The sequence below is a fragment of the Oncorhynchus gorbuscha genome, linkage group LG23 (assembly GCF_021184085.1).
Source record: "Oncorhynchus gorbuscha isolate QuinsamMale2020 ecotype Even-year linkage group LG23, OgorEven_v1.0, whole genome shotgun sequence".
Classification (NCBI taxonomy): domain Eukaryota; kingdom Metazoa; phylum Chordata; class Actinopteri; order Salmoniformes; family Salmonidae; genus Oncorhynchus; species Oncorhynchus gorbuscha.
This window is the reverse complement of record NC_060195.1, coordinates 17598996-17615128: the sequence shown is the minus strand read 5'-3', so window position 1 is coordinate 17615128 and position 16133 is coordinate 17598996. Positions and strand designations below refer to the sequence as shown.

General features: G+C 48.1%; 1 protein-coding gene across 1 annotated transcript in view; it reads left to right on the top strand.

Moving 5' to 3' along the window:
- LOC124010583 (cytoplasmic FMR1-interacting protein 2-like) overlaps positions 1–16133 on the top strand; it is a 67176-nt gene that overhangs the window by 11985 nt on the left and 39058 nt on the right. Inside the window, 8 exon segments of the mRNA XM_046323193.1 lie at positions 6510–6659; positions 6744–6833; positions 8421–8498; positions 13643–13744; positions 13968–14149; positions 14426–14522; positions 15501–15579; positions 15582–15651. Of these exon segments, the coding sequence (XP_046179149.1) occupies positions 6543–6659; positions 6744–6833; positions 8421–8498; positions 13643–13744; positions 13968–14149; positions 14426–14522; positions 15501–15579; positions 15582–15651 (815 nt within the window). The 5' untranslated portion in view covers positions 6510–6542.

Sequence of the window (16133 nt, the reverse complement as noted above, 5' to 3'; positions counted from 1 at the left end):
TTCTATCTCTCTCTCTCTCTCCTTTCTATCTCTCTCTCTCTCTCTTTCTATCTCTCTCTCTCTCTTTCTATCTCTCTCTCTCTCTCTCTCTCTCTCTCTCCTTTCTATCTATCTCTCTCTCTCCTTTCTATCTCTCTCTCCCTCTCCTTTCTATCTCCCTTCTCTATCTCTCTATCCCTTCTCTATCCCTTCTCTATCCCTTCTCTCTCCCTTCTCTCTCTCTCCCTTCTCTCTCTCCCTTCTCTCTCTCCCTTCTCTCTCTCCCTTCTCTCTCTCTTTCTCCTTTCTATCTCTCTCTTTCTCCTTTCTATCTCCCTCTCTCCCTTCTCTCTCTCTCCTTCTCTCTCTCACTCTCTCCCTTCTCTCTCTCTCCTTCTCTCTCTCACTCTCTCCCTTCTCTCTCTCTCTCTCCTTTCTATCTCACTCTCTCCCTTCTCTATTTCTCTCTCTCCCTTCTCTCTCTCTCTCCTTTCTATCTCTCTTTCTCCTTTCTATCTCTCTTTCTCCTTTCTATCTCTCTCTCCTTTCTATCTCTCTCTCTCCCTTCTATCTCTCTCTCTCCCTTCTCTCTCTCTCTTTCTCCTTTCTATATCTCTCTCTCCTTTCTGTCTCTCTTTCTCCTTTCTATCTCTCTCTCCTTTCTCTCTCTCATTCTCCTTTCTATCTCTCTCTCTCCTTTCTATCTCTCTCTCTCCTTTCTCTCTCTCTCTTTCTCCTTTCTATCTCTCTTTCTCCTTTCTCTCTCTCTCTCCCTTCTCTATCTCTCTCTCCCTTCTCTATCTCTCTCTCCCTTCTCTATCTCTCTCTCCTTTCTGTCTCTCTCTACTCTCTATCTCTCTCTCCCTTCTCTCCCTATCTCTCTCTCCCCTCTATCACTCTCTCTCCCACCTCTCTCTCGCTCTCTCTCCTTTTTATCTATCTCTCTCTCCTTTCTATCTCTCTCTCTCCTTTCTATCTCTCTCTCTCCTTTCTATCTATCTCCCTTCTCTCTATCTCTCCCTTCTCTCTCTCCTTTCTATCTCTCTCTCTCCCCTCTATCACTCTCTCTCCCCTCTATCACTCTCTCCCACCTCTCTCTCGCTCTCTCTCCTTTCTATCTATCTCTCTCTCCTTTCTCTCTCTCTCTCCCCTCTACCCCTCTCTCTCCTTTCTCTCTTTCTCTCCTTTCTCTCTCTCTCTCTCTCCTTTATATCTCTCTCTCCTTTCTCTATCCTTTCTCTCTCATTTCTCTCTCTCCTTTCTCTCTCTCTCTCTCTTTCTATCTCTCTCCTTTCTCTATCCTTTCTCTCTCATTTATCTCTCTCTCTCCTTTCTCTCTTGCTATCTCACTTCCTTTTTGCCTTTGCCTTTTAAATATTCCCTTTTTAGGTTATATATACACTTCTCTCTCAAAAGCAATCTACACACAACACCCCATAATGACAAACCGAAAACCCTACTGTGTTCTACTTGCTGTACTATGTTCTACTCACTGTACTGTGCTCTACTGTGTTCTACTTGCTGTACTGTGCTCTACTGTGTTCTACTTTCTGTACTGTGCTCTACTGTGTTCTACTTTCTGTACTGTGCTCTACTCGCTGTACTGTGCTCATCCTCTTCCCCCTCTTTACCCTCTCTCCTCTTCACCCTCTCTCCTCTTCACCCTCTCTCCTCTTCACCTTCTCTCCTCTTCACCCTCTCCCCTCTCTCTCCTCTTCACCCTCTTCCCTCTCCACCATCTCTCCTCTTCACCCTCTTCCCTCTTCACCATCTCTCCGCTTCACCCTCTTCACCCTCTTTCCTCTTCACCATCTCTCCTCTTCACCCTCTTCACCCTCTCCCATCTTCACCCTCTTCCCCCTCTTCACCATCTCCCCACTTCACCCTCTTCCCTCTTCACCATCTCCCCTTTTCACCATCTCTCCTCTTCAACCTCTTCCCCCTCTTCACCCTCTCCCCTCTTCACCATCTCTCCGCTTCACGCTCTTCCCTCTTCACGCTCTCCCCTCTTCACCCTCTCCCTTCTTCACCCTCTCCCCACTTCTCCCTCTCCTCTATTCACCCTCTCTCCCCTTCACCCTCTTCACACCCTCTCTCCCACCCTCTCCCCTCTTCACCCTCTCCCCTCTTCACCCTCTCCCTTCTTCATCCTCTCCCCACTTCTCCGTCTCCTCCCTTCACCCACTTCACCCTCACCCCTCTTCACTCTCTTCCCTCTCCCCCCTCTTCCCCCAACTCTCTCCTCTTCACCCTCTCCCCTCTTCACCCTCTCCCCACTTCACCCTCTCCCCCACCCCCTCTTCACCCTCTCCTCTCTACCCCATTCACCCTCTTCACCCTCTCCCCTCTTCACTCTCTTCCCTCTCCCCCTCTTCCCCCTCTTCCCCCAACTTTCTCCTCTCCTCTCCTCTCCTCTCTTCACCCTCTCCCCTCTCCCTTCTTCACCATCTCCCTGCTTCACCATCTCCCCTCTTCACCATCTCTCCACTTCACGCTCTCCCCACTTCACCCTCTCCCATTTCACCCTCTCCCTCTTCACCCTCTCTCCTCTTCACCCTCTTAACCCTCTCCCCTCTTCCCCTCTTCCCCCAACTTTCTCCTCTTCCCTCTTCCCTCTTCACCCTCTCCCCTCTTCACCCTCCCACTTCACCCTCTCCCCCCCACCCCCTCTTCACCCTCTCCCCTCTACCCCCTCTTCACCCTCCCCTCCCCTCTTCCCCCTCTTCACCCTCTTTCACTCTCTTCCCTCTCTCCCTCTACCCCCTCTTCACCCTCTCCCCTCTACCCCCTTTCACCCTCTTCACCCTCTCCCCTCTTCACTCTCTTCCCTCTCTCCCCTCTACCCCCTCTTCACCCTCTCCCCTCTTCACCCTCTTCCCACTTCACCCTCTTCACCCTCTCCCTCTTCACTCTTTTCCCTCCCCCCCCCCCCCCTCATCATCCTCTCCCCTCTACCCCCTCTTCATGCTCTCCCCTTCACCCTCTTCCCACTTCACCCTCTCCCCTCTACCCCTCTTCACCCTCTCCCCTCTACCCCTCTTCACCCTCTCCCATCTTCCCCCTCTTCACCCTCTCCCCTCTACCCCCGCTTCACCCTCTCCCCTCTTCACTCTTCCCTCTCTCCCCCACCCCCTCATCATCCCTCCCTCTACCCCCTCTTCACGCCTCCCTTCACCCTCTCCCACTTCACCCCTCTCCCCTCTACCCCTCTTCCCCCTCTTCACCCTCTCCCCTCTACCCTCGCTTCACCCTCTCCCATCTTCCCCCTCTTCACCCTCTCCCATCTTCCCCCTCTTCACCCTCTCCCATCTTCCCCCTCTTCACCCTCTCCCCCTCTTCACCCTCTCCCCCACTTTACCCTCTTCCCCCACTTCACCCTCTCCCATCTTCCCCTCTTCACCCTCTCCCATCTTCCCCCTCTTCACCCTCTCCCATCTTCCCCCTCTTCACCCTCTCCCATCTTCCCTCTCTTCACATTCTCCCCACTTCACCCTCTCCCATCTTCCCCCTCTTCACCCTCTCACATCTTCCCTCTCTTCACCCTCTCCCTTCTTCACCCTCTCCCCACTTCTCCCTCTCCTCTCTTCACCCTCTCTCCTCTTCACCCTCTTCACCCTCTCCCCTCTTCCCCCTCTTCCCCCAACTTTATCCTCTTCCCTCTTCCCCCTTCACCCTCTCCCCTTTCACCCTCTTCCCACTTCACCCTCTCCCCCCACCCCCTCTTCACCCTCTCCCCTCTACCCCCTCTTCACCCTCTCCCCTACCCCCTCTTCACCCTCTCCCCCTCTTCATTCTCTTCCCTCTCCCCTCTACCCCCTCTTCACCCTCTCCCCTCTACCCCTCTTCACCCTCTTCACCCTCTCCCCTCTTCACTCTCTTCCCTCTCCCCTCTACCCCCTCTTCACCCTCTCCCCTCTTCACTCTCTTCCCACTTCACCCTCTTCACCCTCTCCCCTCTTCACTCTCTTCCCTCTCTCCCCCCACCCCCTCATCATCCTCTCCCCTCTACCCCCTCTTCACGCTCTCCCCTTCACCCTCTTCCCACTTCACCCTCTCCCCTCTACCCCCTCTTCCCCCTCTTCACCCTCTCCCCTCTACCCTCGCTTCACCCTCTCCCCTCTACCCCCTCTTCACCCTCTCCCCTCTACCCCCGCTTCACCCTATCCCCACTTCACCCTCGCCCATCTACCCCCTCTTCACCCTCTCCCCACTTTACCCTCTTCCCCCACTTCACCCTCTCCCATCTTCCCCCTATTCACCCTCTCCCATCTTCCCCCTCTTCACCCTCTCCCATCTTCCCTCTCTTCACATTCTCCCCACTTCACCCTCTCCCATCTTCCCCCTCTTCACCCTCTCACATCTTCCCTCTCTTCACCCTCTCCCATCTTCCCTCTCTTCACCCTCTCCCCACTTCACCCTCTCCCATCTTCCACCTCTTCACCCTCTCCCCACTTCACCCTCTCCCCTCTACCCTCTCTTCACCCTCTCCTCACTTCACCCTCTCCCATCTTCCCTCTCTTCACCCTCTCACCACTTCACCCTCTCCCATCTTCCACCTCTTCACCCTCTCCCCACTTCACCCTCTCCCATCTTCCACCTCTTCACCCTCTCCCCACTTCACCCTCTCCCATCTTCCACCTCTTCACCCTCTCCCCACTTCACCCTCTCCCCTCTACCATCTCTTCACCCTCTTCACCCTCTCCCCACTTCACCCTCTCCCATCTTCACCCTCTCCCATCTTCACACATGACTGTAAGTCGCTTTGGATAAAAGCGTCTGCTAAATGGCATATATTATTATATTATATATTATTCTCCCACTTCACCCTCTCCCATCTTCCCCCTCTTTACTCTCTCCCCTCTTCACCCTCTCTCCTCTTCAACCTCTTCCCCTCATCACCCTCTTCACCCTCTCCCCTCTTCACTCTCTTCACTCTCCCCACTCTTCCCCCAACTCTTCCCTTCCAATCTCTCCTCTTCCCCCTCCCTCTCCCTCTTCCTGCTTCACCATCTCTCCTCTTCCCCCTCCCTCTTCCCTCTTCCTGCTTCACCATCTCTCCTCTTCCCCCTCCCTCTTCCCTCTTCCTTCTTCACAATCTCTCCTCTTCCCCCTCCCTCTTCCCCTCTTCCTTCTTCACAATCTCTCCTCTTCCCCCTCCCTCTTCCCTCTTCCTTCTTCACCATCTCTCCTCTTCCCCCTCCCTATTCACCCTCTTCCCTTCTTCCTCTCCTCCATCTCCCCCACTGTTCCTTCTGGCTGTAGGAGATGAAGCATCTTATCAGGCATGTCAGCCCCTGTGTGTCAGAGCAGATGTAAAAACACACTCCTGAGAGGCACATGATATGTAGGCCAGGACCTAGGCCCCCGGGCCAGACACAATTTGTCATCGCAAATGGCCCCCCTTTTCCCATAGTGCACTATGTAGGGGATAGGGTGGCATTTGGGACGTAGACACACTGTCCCTGTTCAGACCCAGACCAGACTGGCTGTAAGGGTCTGTCCCTGTTCAGACCCAGACCAGACTGGCTGTAAGGGTCTGTCCCTGTTCAGACCCAGACCAGACTGGCTGTAAGGGTCTGTCCCTGTTCAGACCCAGACCAGACTGACTGTAAGGGTCTGTCCCTGTTCAGACCCAGACCAGACTGGCTGTAAGGGTCTGTCCCTGTTCAGACCCAGACCAGACTGGCTGTAAGGACCCAGACCAGACTCTGTCCCCTGTTCAGACCCAGACCAGACTGGCTGTAAGGGTCTGTTCCTGCTCAGACCCAGACCAGACTGGCTGTAAGGGTCTGTTCCTGCTCAGACCCAGACCAGACTGGCTGTAAGGGTCTGTTCCTGCTCAGACCCAGACCAGACTGGCTGTAAGGGTAGACAGACAGACAGGTGCACAGACAGACAGACAGACAGAGAGGTTACAGGTGCACAGACAGAGAGGTTACAGGTGCACAGACAGACAGACAGACAGACAGACAGACAGACAGACAGACAGACAGACAGACAGACAGACAGACAGACAGACAGACAGACAGACAGACAGACAGACAGACAGACAGACAGACAGACAGACAGACAGACAGACAGACAGACAGACAGACAGACAGACAGACAGACAGACAGACTGACAGGTACACAAACAGAAAGACAGGTTGCAGACAGGTCCCTCTCTCTCTCTCTCTCTGTCTCTCTCACTCTCTCTCTCTCTGTCTCTCTCACTCTCTCTCTCTCTCTGTCTCTCTCTCTCTTTCTCTCTCTCTCACTCTCTCTCTGTCTCTGTCTCTCTCTCTCTCTCTCTCTCTCTCTCTCTCTCTCTCTCTCTCTCTCTCTCTCTCTCTCTCTCTCTCACTCTCTCTCTGTCTCTCTCTCTCTCTCTCTCTCTCTCTCTCTCTCTCTCTCTCTCTCTCTCTCTCTCTCTCTCACTCTCTCTCTCTGTCTCTCTCTCTGTCTCGGGGGCTTTATTGGCATGGGAAAAATCAAGTGAACTGGATAAACAAAAGTGACATTTAATGTCTGTCTTCGTGGCTCCCTGTCAGACTGGCCGGTTGTGTGAGTGACCTCTTGTAACCATGACGACCCACGTGACTCTGGAAGATGCTCTGTCTAACGTGGATCTGTTGGAGGAGCTGCCCCTCCCTGACCAGCAGCCCTGCATCGAACCTCCGCCTTCATCCATCATGTACCAGGTACACACACACACACACAACACACGTCCGAGTTTTCAAATGAATTGCAAGAGTAATAAACTCTGTTTTTCTCTTTCTCTCAAGGCTAACTTTGATACCAACTTTGAGGACAGGAATGCGTTTGTGACGGGGATAGCTCGCTACATCGAGCAGGCAACTGTCCACTCTAGCATGGTGAGTAGGCAACGTGGAGGGATTGGTTTGGAATGGGGCAGAGGGAGAGGACTTAAGGAGCGGTTTGTAATTGGGCCTATGTGCTTTGTGGACAGAGGCATACTTCTGCTTTTCCATGGGAACATCATCATCATTCTCAACTCTTGTCTTGGCACTCACTCACTCACTCACTCACTCACTCACTCACTCACTCACTCACTCACTCACTCACTCACACACAGACACACACACACACACAGAGAGAGAGCCTTGTGTTTTTGGTGTTTGGGCGTTTTATCGTCGTTTTCAATCTGAGGCTTTGGCCTGGTTAGCAGTTTGTGTTGACACACACATACACAACACAACACACACACACACACACAACACACACACACACACACACACACACACACACACACACACACACACACACACACACACACACACACACACACACACACACACACACACACACACACACACACACACACATAGACACATAGACACATAGACACATAGACACACACACACACACACACACACACACACACACACACACACACACACACACACACACACACACACACACACACACACACACATAGACACACAGACACACACACACACACACTGAGGGGTGAATCAGGCAGTCACTAAGCTAGACCTTCTCTTCCTGAATGGAATTAATGGGGAGTGGGATTTGACTGACAAAGAAGAGGAAACTGTCTTTTAAATAAACTTGATTTCAATCTGGAATTTCCATTCAGTTGAGGCATCTGTTTTCCAATGAAACCTGTGTTTCCTGCTTTGGTAAAAGAGTGTATTTCACACCGGAGAATATTCACCGTAGTGAATGCATGTGAGGAGATACACAGCAGGCATTTTATCTATAACCATTCTATGTTAGAAACATACAGGGCGTTCAGAAAGTATTCAGACCCCTGACTTTTTCCATATTTTGTTACGTTACCTTATTCTAAAATTGATTCAATTGGTTTTTCTCCCTCATCAATCTACACACAATACCTCATAATGACAAAGTAAAAGCAGGTTTTAGAATATTTTGCAAAAAAAATGAAATATTATATTTACATAAGTATTCAGACCCTTTACTCAATTCTTTGTTGCAGTACCTTTGGTAGCGATTACAGCCTTGAGTCTTTTCTTTTGCATTGATGTCAGAGTGATTAGAGGGACAATTGATTGCTGAGTACCAGGCAGTTAGCAAGTTTGGTAGGCTACCAATGACTAGCAGCAGCATCAGAGCTTGGAGAAGCCTAATTACCGTAACTAAACGGTCACGTGGAATTTGACTGCCTTCCCTGCGGGAAGTACTGGACCTCATAATGTCCAGTCATAGCCTCATAACACCATCAGTAGACACACATTGAGTTCTATATGTCAAGTCATGTTTCAACCAGTTACATACAGCCTGGTCTAGACCAATTGAGGAAAGCCTCTGAATTTGCAATGAGTGATAAGCAGTATCAAAAGCCTTTGACAGGTCAATGAAGAGGGCAGCACAATTTAGCCTTTTATCCATACAGTTATCCACATCATTTATAAATAGGTGTAGATATAACCCCTCTGTCTGTTCTCTCTCCCCAGAATGAGATGCTGGAGGAGGGCCATGAGTATGCTGTCATGCTCTACACCTGGAGAAGCTGCTCAAGAGCTATACCACAGGTAACTCTCTCTTTCATTTCAAAGGGCTTGATTGACATGGGAAACATGATTACATTGCCAAAGCAAGTGAAATAGATTAATAAACAAAAGTGTAATCAAAAATAAAAAATTAACAGTAAACATTACACTCACAAAAGAATAAAGACATTTCAAATGTCATATTATGTGCAAATGGTTAAAGTAGAAAAGGGATTGTTTTCAAATTCTTTGTGGGTCTGTGTAATCTGATGGAAATATGTGTATCTGTTATGGTCATAGATTTGGCAGGAGGTTAGAAAGTGCAGCTCAGTTTCTACCTCATTTTGTGGGCAGTGTTCACATAGCCTGTCTTCTCTTGAGAGGCAGGTCTGCCTATGGCGGCCTTTCTCAAAAGCCCGGCTAGGCTCGCTGAGTCTGTACATAGTCAAAGCTTTCCTTAAGTTTGGGTCAGTCACAGTGGTCAGGTATTCTGCCACTGTGTTCTCTCTGTTTAGGGTCAGTCACAGTGGTCAGGTATTCTGCCACTGTGTTCTCTCTGTTTAGGGTCAGTCACAGTGGTCAGGTATTCTGCCACTGTGTACTCTCTGTTTAGGGTCAGTCACAGTGGTCAGGTATTCTGCCACTGTGTACTCTCTGTTTAGGGTCAGTCACAGTGGTCAGGTATTCTGCCACTGTGTTCTCTCTGTTTAGGGTCAGTCACAGTGGTCAGGTATTCTGCCACTGTGTTCTCTCTGTTTAGGGTCAGTCACAGTGGTCAGGTATTCTGCCACTGTGTTCTCTCTGTTTAGGGCCAAATAGCATTCTAATAGCATGCTCTGTTTCTTTGTTAATTCTTTCCAATGTGTCAAGTAATTATCTTTTTGTTTTCTCATGTTTTGGTTGGGTGTAATTGTGTTGCTGTCCTGTGGGGTCTGTTTATGTTTGTGAACATAGCCCCAGGACCAGCTTGCTTAGGGGACTCTTCTCCAGGTTCATCTCTCAGTAGGTGATGGCTTTGTTGTGGAAGGTTTGGGAATCGCTTCCTTTTTGGTGGTTGTAGAATTTAACTGCACTTTTCTGGATTTGGATAATTAGCGGGTATCGGCCTTATTACGCTCTGTATGCATTATTTTGTGTTTTACGTTGTACACTGAGGATATTTTTAGCATAATTCTGCATGCAGAGTCTCAATTTGATGTTTGTCCCATTTTGTGAATTCTTGGTTGGTGAGCGGACCCCAGACCTCACAACCATAGAGGGTAATGGGTTCTATAACTGATTCAGGTAGCCAGATCTTAATGTGTATGTTTGTAATGGGTGCGTGTTGGTGGCAGGGTAATGGGTGCGTGTTGGTGGCAGGGTAATGGGTACGTGTTGGTGGCAGGGTAATGGGTACGTGTTGGTGGTAGGGTAATGGGTGCGTGTTGGTGGCAGGGTAATGGGTGCGTGTTGGTGGCAGGGTAATGGGTGCGTGTTGGTGGCAGGGTAATGGGTGCGTGTTGGTGGCAGGGTAATGGGTGCCTGTTGGTGGTAGGGTAATGGGTGCGTGTTGGTGGCAGGGTAATGGGTGCGTGTTGGTGGCAGGGTAATGGGTGCGTGTTGGTGGCAGGGTAATGGGTGCGTGTTGGTGGTAGGGTAATGGGTGCCTGTTGGTGGTAGGGTAATGGGTACGTGTTGGTGGCAGGTTAATGGGTGCGTGTTGGTGGTAGGGTAATGGGTGCCTGTTGGTGGTAGGGTAATGGGTGCCTGTTGGTGGTAGGGTAATGGGTGCGTGTTGGTGGTAGGGTAATGGGTGCGTGTTGGTGGCAGGGTAATGAGTGCGTGTTGGTGGCATGTTGGTGGCGTGTTGGTGGCGTGTTGGTGGCAGGGTAATGGGTGCGTGTTGGTGGCAGGGTAATGGGTGCGTGTTGGTGGCAGGGTAATGGGTGCGTGTTGGTGGCAGGGTAATGGGTGCGTGTTGGTGGCAGGGTAATGGGTGCGTGTTGGTGGTAGGGTAATGGGTGCGTGTTGGTGGCAGGGTAATGGGTGCGTGTTGGTGGCAGGGTAATGGGTGCGTGTTGGTGGCAAGGTAATGGGTGCGTGTTGGTGGTAGGGTAATGGGTGCGTGTTGGTGGCAGGGTAATGGGTGCGTGTTGGTGGCAGGGTAATGGGTGCGTGTTGGTGGTAGGGTAATGGGTGCGTGTTGGTGGCAGGGTAATGGGTGCGTGTTGGTGGCAGGGTAATGGGTGCGTGTTGGTGGCAGGGTAATGGGTGCGTGTTGGTGGCAAGGTAATGGGTGCGTGTTGGTGGCAGGGTAATGGGTGCATGTTGGTGGCAGGGTAATGAGTGCGTGTTGGTGGCAGGGTAATGGGGTGCGTGTTGGTGGCAGGGTAATGGGTGCGTGTTGGTGGCAGGGTAATGGGTGCGTGTTGGTGGCAGGGTAATGGGTGCGTGTTGGTGGCAGGGTAATGGGTGCGTGTTGGTGGCAGGGTAATGGGTGCGTGTTGGTGGCAGGTTAATGGGTGTGTGTTGGTGGCAGGGTAATGAGTGCGTGTTGGTGGCAGGGTAATGGGTGTGTGTTGGTGGCAGGGTAATGGGTGCGTGTTGGTGGCAGGGTAATGGGTGCGTGTTGGTGGCAGGGTAATGAGTGCGTGTTGGTGGCAGGGTAATGGGTGTGTGTTGGTGGCAGGGTAATGGGTGCGTGTTGGTGGCAGGGTAATGGGTGCGTGTTGGTGGCAGGGTAATGGGTGCGTGTTGGTGGCAGGGTAATGGGTGCGTGTTGGTGGCAGGGTAATGGGTGCGTGTTGGTGGCAGGGTAATGGGTGCGTGTTGGTGGCAGGGAAGTCAGGTGCAGGAGAACGAACTTGGCATAAATAGAGTTATTTAATAAATGCTGACCAAACTCCACAACAACCAAGATGTACAAAATAACAAAGTGGGTACAAAACCCGTCGCACATCAACACTACATAGAACATCAACACTACATAGAACATCAACACTACATAGAACATCAACACTACATAGAACATCAACACTACATAGAACATCAACACTACATAGAACATCAACACAACATAGAACATCAACACTACATAGAACATCAACACTACATAGCACATCAATACTAAATAGCACATCAACACTACATAGCACATCAACACTAAATAGAACATCAACACTACATAGCACATCAACACTACATAGCACATCAACACTACATAGAACATCAACACTACATAGCACATCAACACTAAATAGAACATCAACACTACATAGAACATCAACACTACATAGAACATCAACACTACATAGAACATCAACACTACATAGAACATCAACACTACATAGCGCATCAGCACTAAATACAACATCAGCACTATATTGCACATCAACACTACATAGAACATCAACACTAAATCAACACTAAATAGAACATCAACACTACATAGAACATCAACACTACATAGAACATCAACACAACATAGAACATCAACACTACATAGAACATCAACACTACATAGCACATCAATACTAAATAGAACATCAACACTACATAGCACATCAACACTAAATAGAACATCAACACTACATAGCACATCAACACTACATAGCACATCAACACTACATAGCACATCAACACTACATAGAACATCAACACTACATAGAACATCAACACTACATAGCGCATCAGCACTAAATACAACATCAGCACTATATTGCACATCAACACTACATAGAACATCAACACTAAATCAACACTACATAGAACATCAACACTACATAGAACATCAACACTACATAGAACATCAACACTACATAGCACAGAGGGTTAAATACACAACATGTCATTGATGGGATTGGAACCAGTTGTGAAGGAAGACAAGACAAAGCCAATGGAAAATGATAAATGGATCAGTGATGGATAGAAGGTTGGTGACGTCGACCGCCGAACACCTCCCCAACAAGGAGAGGGACCGACTTCGGCGGAAGTCGTGACAATGTTACATTTTTCCTTTTGATGGCATAAAAGCCCCTTCTTGCTTTGTCTCTCAGATTGTACACAGCTTTGTGGAAGTTACCTGTGGCGCTGATGTTTAGGCCGAGTTATGTATTGTTTTTTTGTGTGCTCTAGGGCAACGGTGTCTAGATGGAATTTGTGTTTGTGGTCCTGGGAACTGGACCTTTTTTTGAACACCATTATTTTGGTCTTACTGAGATTTACTGTCAGGGCCCAGGTCTGACAGAATCTGTGCAGAAGATCTAGGTGCTGCTGTAGGCTCTCCTTGGTTGGGGACAGAAACACCAGATCATCAGCAAACAGTAGTCATTTGACTTCAGATTCTAGAAGGGTGAGTCCGGGTGCTGCAGACTGTTGATAGTGTAGTGATGTATTAGAGCTGAATTTGTAGCCTCAGGAACACATCGTTTGTTTGCTTCCCAAATAGCATCCTATTCCTTATGTAGTGTACTGCTCTTGACCAGGGCCCATGTGGGTAGAGCTGGGCGATTATGGACAGAAATCCATGTTGTGATACATTTCCTGAATTGATGTATAACATTAATGTGCACCACAGTTTATAACAATGTGCTCCGCAGTTTATAACATTAATGTGCTCCGCAGTTTATAACATTAATGTGCACCACAGTTTATAACAGTAATGTGCACCACAGTTTATAACAGTAATTTGCACCACAGTTTATAACAGTAATGTGCTCCACAGTTTATAACAGTAATGTGCTCCACAGTTTATAACAGTAATGTGCACCACAGTTTATAACAGTAATGTACACCACAGTTTATAACAGTAATGTACTCCACAGTTTATAACAGTAATGTGCTCCACAGTTTATAACAGTAATGTGCTCCACAGTTTTTCATTTAAACTGCTACTACTAATTTGATGGTTGTAGCCATCAATTGTCTCATTTATAATCACCCATTTTAGCAAACGTATTAATTTCAACTTTTCTCTGGTATAGACTACGTATCGTAATGAACGATGACAGCAAAATGCCTGTGATAAGTGATCGTATCGTTGATCGTTTTCAGTTTATCGTCCCAGCTCTAGTACGGGCATCTGATCCGAGAAATATGATACTGGCTCGGGACACTGTGACCTGTGATATGTAAAAAAGGATGTGGGAGAGCCCTGTGAGTGGTTCCAGTGAGCAGGCTGTGTGACGGCGCCCCCCTGTGTTCTCCAGGTGAAGTGTAATGAGCAGCCCAACAGGGTGGAGATCTATGAGAAGACTGTGGAGGTGCTGGAACCAGAGGTCACCAAGCTCATGAAGTTCATGTACTTTCAGGTGAGAGACCAGTGATTGATGGATGAATGAATCAATCAATCAATCAAATGAGTGAACAACGTAATGAATGTATCGTATTTGAATTGGAACTTTGTCAGTCAAACATATCCTTGTCCCTTGAATTAAATAATGAATGAATGAATGAATGAACAAATAGGTCCTATATATATCTGAGAACCTCTCTTCTCTCTGTCGTCTCCTTTTCCCCTGTCCTCCCCTGCAGCGTAAGGCCATCGAGCGTTTCTGTGGGGAGGTGAAGCGTCTCTGCCACGCTGAGCGGAGGAAAGACTTTGTCTCTGAAGCCTACCTCCTCACCCTGGGCAAGTTCATCAACATGTTTGCTGTGCTCGACGAACTCAAGAACATGAAGTGCAGTGTCAAGAACGACCACTCTGCCTATAAAAGGTACGAAGGGAAGACGGACACAATGTGGGGATGCATCTCAAATAGCCTGCAGTGGCTTCCTCTCCCTATCACCTTTCCTTCACCTGCACTGATCCTGAAAACACAGGCATTTGAGTTCACCTGTCTAGTTCCTTCACATCAGCTTAAATAAAGCAAAAGGGACAGAATGAAGGGCTAATTTACCCCACTATTGAGATGTCCCCAATTGACTCAGGTTAACAGAATCTGTGAGGTGTGCCTACAGAATTAGATATGTGGTAATATTTGTGTCTGCAGGGCAGCTCAGTTCCTGAGGAAGATGGCCGACCCTCAGTCCATCCAGGAGTCACAGAACCTCTCTATGTTTCTAGCCAATCACAACAGGATTACTCAGGTGTGTGTTTTTGTGTGTGTTTTGCAGCAGCAGTAATAGTGTTTATATTTCTCTCTGTAGTGTCTGCAGCAGCAGTAATAGTGTGTATATTTCTCTGTACTGTCTGCAGTAGCAGTAATAGTGTGTATATTTATCTCTGTAGTGTCTGCAGTAATACTGTGTATATTTCTCTGTAGTGTCTGCAGTAGCAGTAATAGTGTGTATATTTCTCTCTGTAGTGTCTGCAGTAGCAGTAATAGTGTGTATATTTCTCTGTAGTGTCTGCAGTAATACTGTGTATATTTCTCTGTAGTGTCTGCAGTAGCAGTAATAGTGTGTATATTTCTCTCTGTAGTGTCTGCAGTAGCAGTAATAGTGTGTATATTTCTCTCTGTAGTGTCTGCAGTAGCAGTAATAGTGTGTATATTTCTCTGTAGTGGCTGCAGCAGCAGTAGTGTGTATATTTCTCTGTAGTGTCTGCAGTAGCAGTAGCAGTAATAATAGTGTATATTTCTCTGTAGTGTCTGCAGTAGCAGTAATAGTGTGTATATTTCTCTGTAGTGTCTGCAGCAGCAGTAATAGTGTGTATATTTCTCTGTAGTGTCTGCAATAGCAGTAACAGTGTGTATATTTCTCTCTGTAGTGTCTGCAACAGCAGTAATAGTGTGTATATTTCTCTCTGTAGTGTCTGCAACAGCAGTAATAGTGTGTATATTTCTCTGTAGTGGCTGCAGTAATAGTGTGTATATTTCTCTGTAGTGTCTGCAGCAGCAGTAATAGTGTGTATATTTCTCTGTAGTGTCTGCAGTAGCAGTAATAATGTGTATATTTCTCTGTAGTGTCTGCAGCAGCAGTAATAATGTGTATATTTCTCTGTAGTGTCTGCAGTAGCAGTAATAATGTGTATATTTCTCTGTAGTGTCTGCAGCAGCAGTAATAATGTGTATATTTCTCTGTAGTGTCTGCAGCAGCAGTAATAATGTGTATATTTCTCTGTAGTGTCTGCAGCAGCAGTTGGAGGTGATTCCTGGCTATGAGGAGTTGTTAGCAGACATTGTCAACATCAGTGTTGATTACTATGAAACAAGATGTACCTGACGCCCAGCGAGAAACACATGCTGCTCAAGGTGAGAGCCTCATCTAACTCTCTGTCTTACCTGCCTTTCTCTAGATATCTGTCTCTGTCTGGATCTTAACTACCTGCCTTTCTCTAGATACCTGTCTCTGTTTGGATCTTAACTACCTGCCTTTCTCTAGATACCTGTCTGTGTCTGGATCTTAACAACCTGACTTTCTCTAGATACCTGTCTCTGCCTGGATCTGTCTGATACCTTTCTCTGTCTGGTTCTGTATCTTAACAACCTGACTTTCTCTAGATACCTGTATCTGCCGGGATCTTAACTACCTGCCTTTCTCTAGATACCTGTCTGTGTCTGGATATTAACAACCTGACTTTCTCTAGATACCTGTCTCTGCCTGGATCTTAACTACCTGCCTTTCTCTAGATACCTGTCTCTGTCTGGATCTTAACTACCTGCCTTTCTATGGATACCTGTCTCTGTCTGGACCTTAACTACCTGCCTTTCTCTAGATACCTGTCTCTGTTTGGATCTTAACTACCTGCCTTTCTCT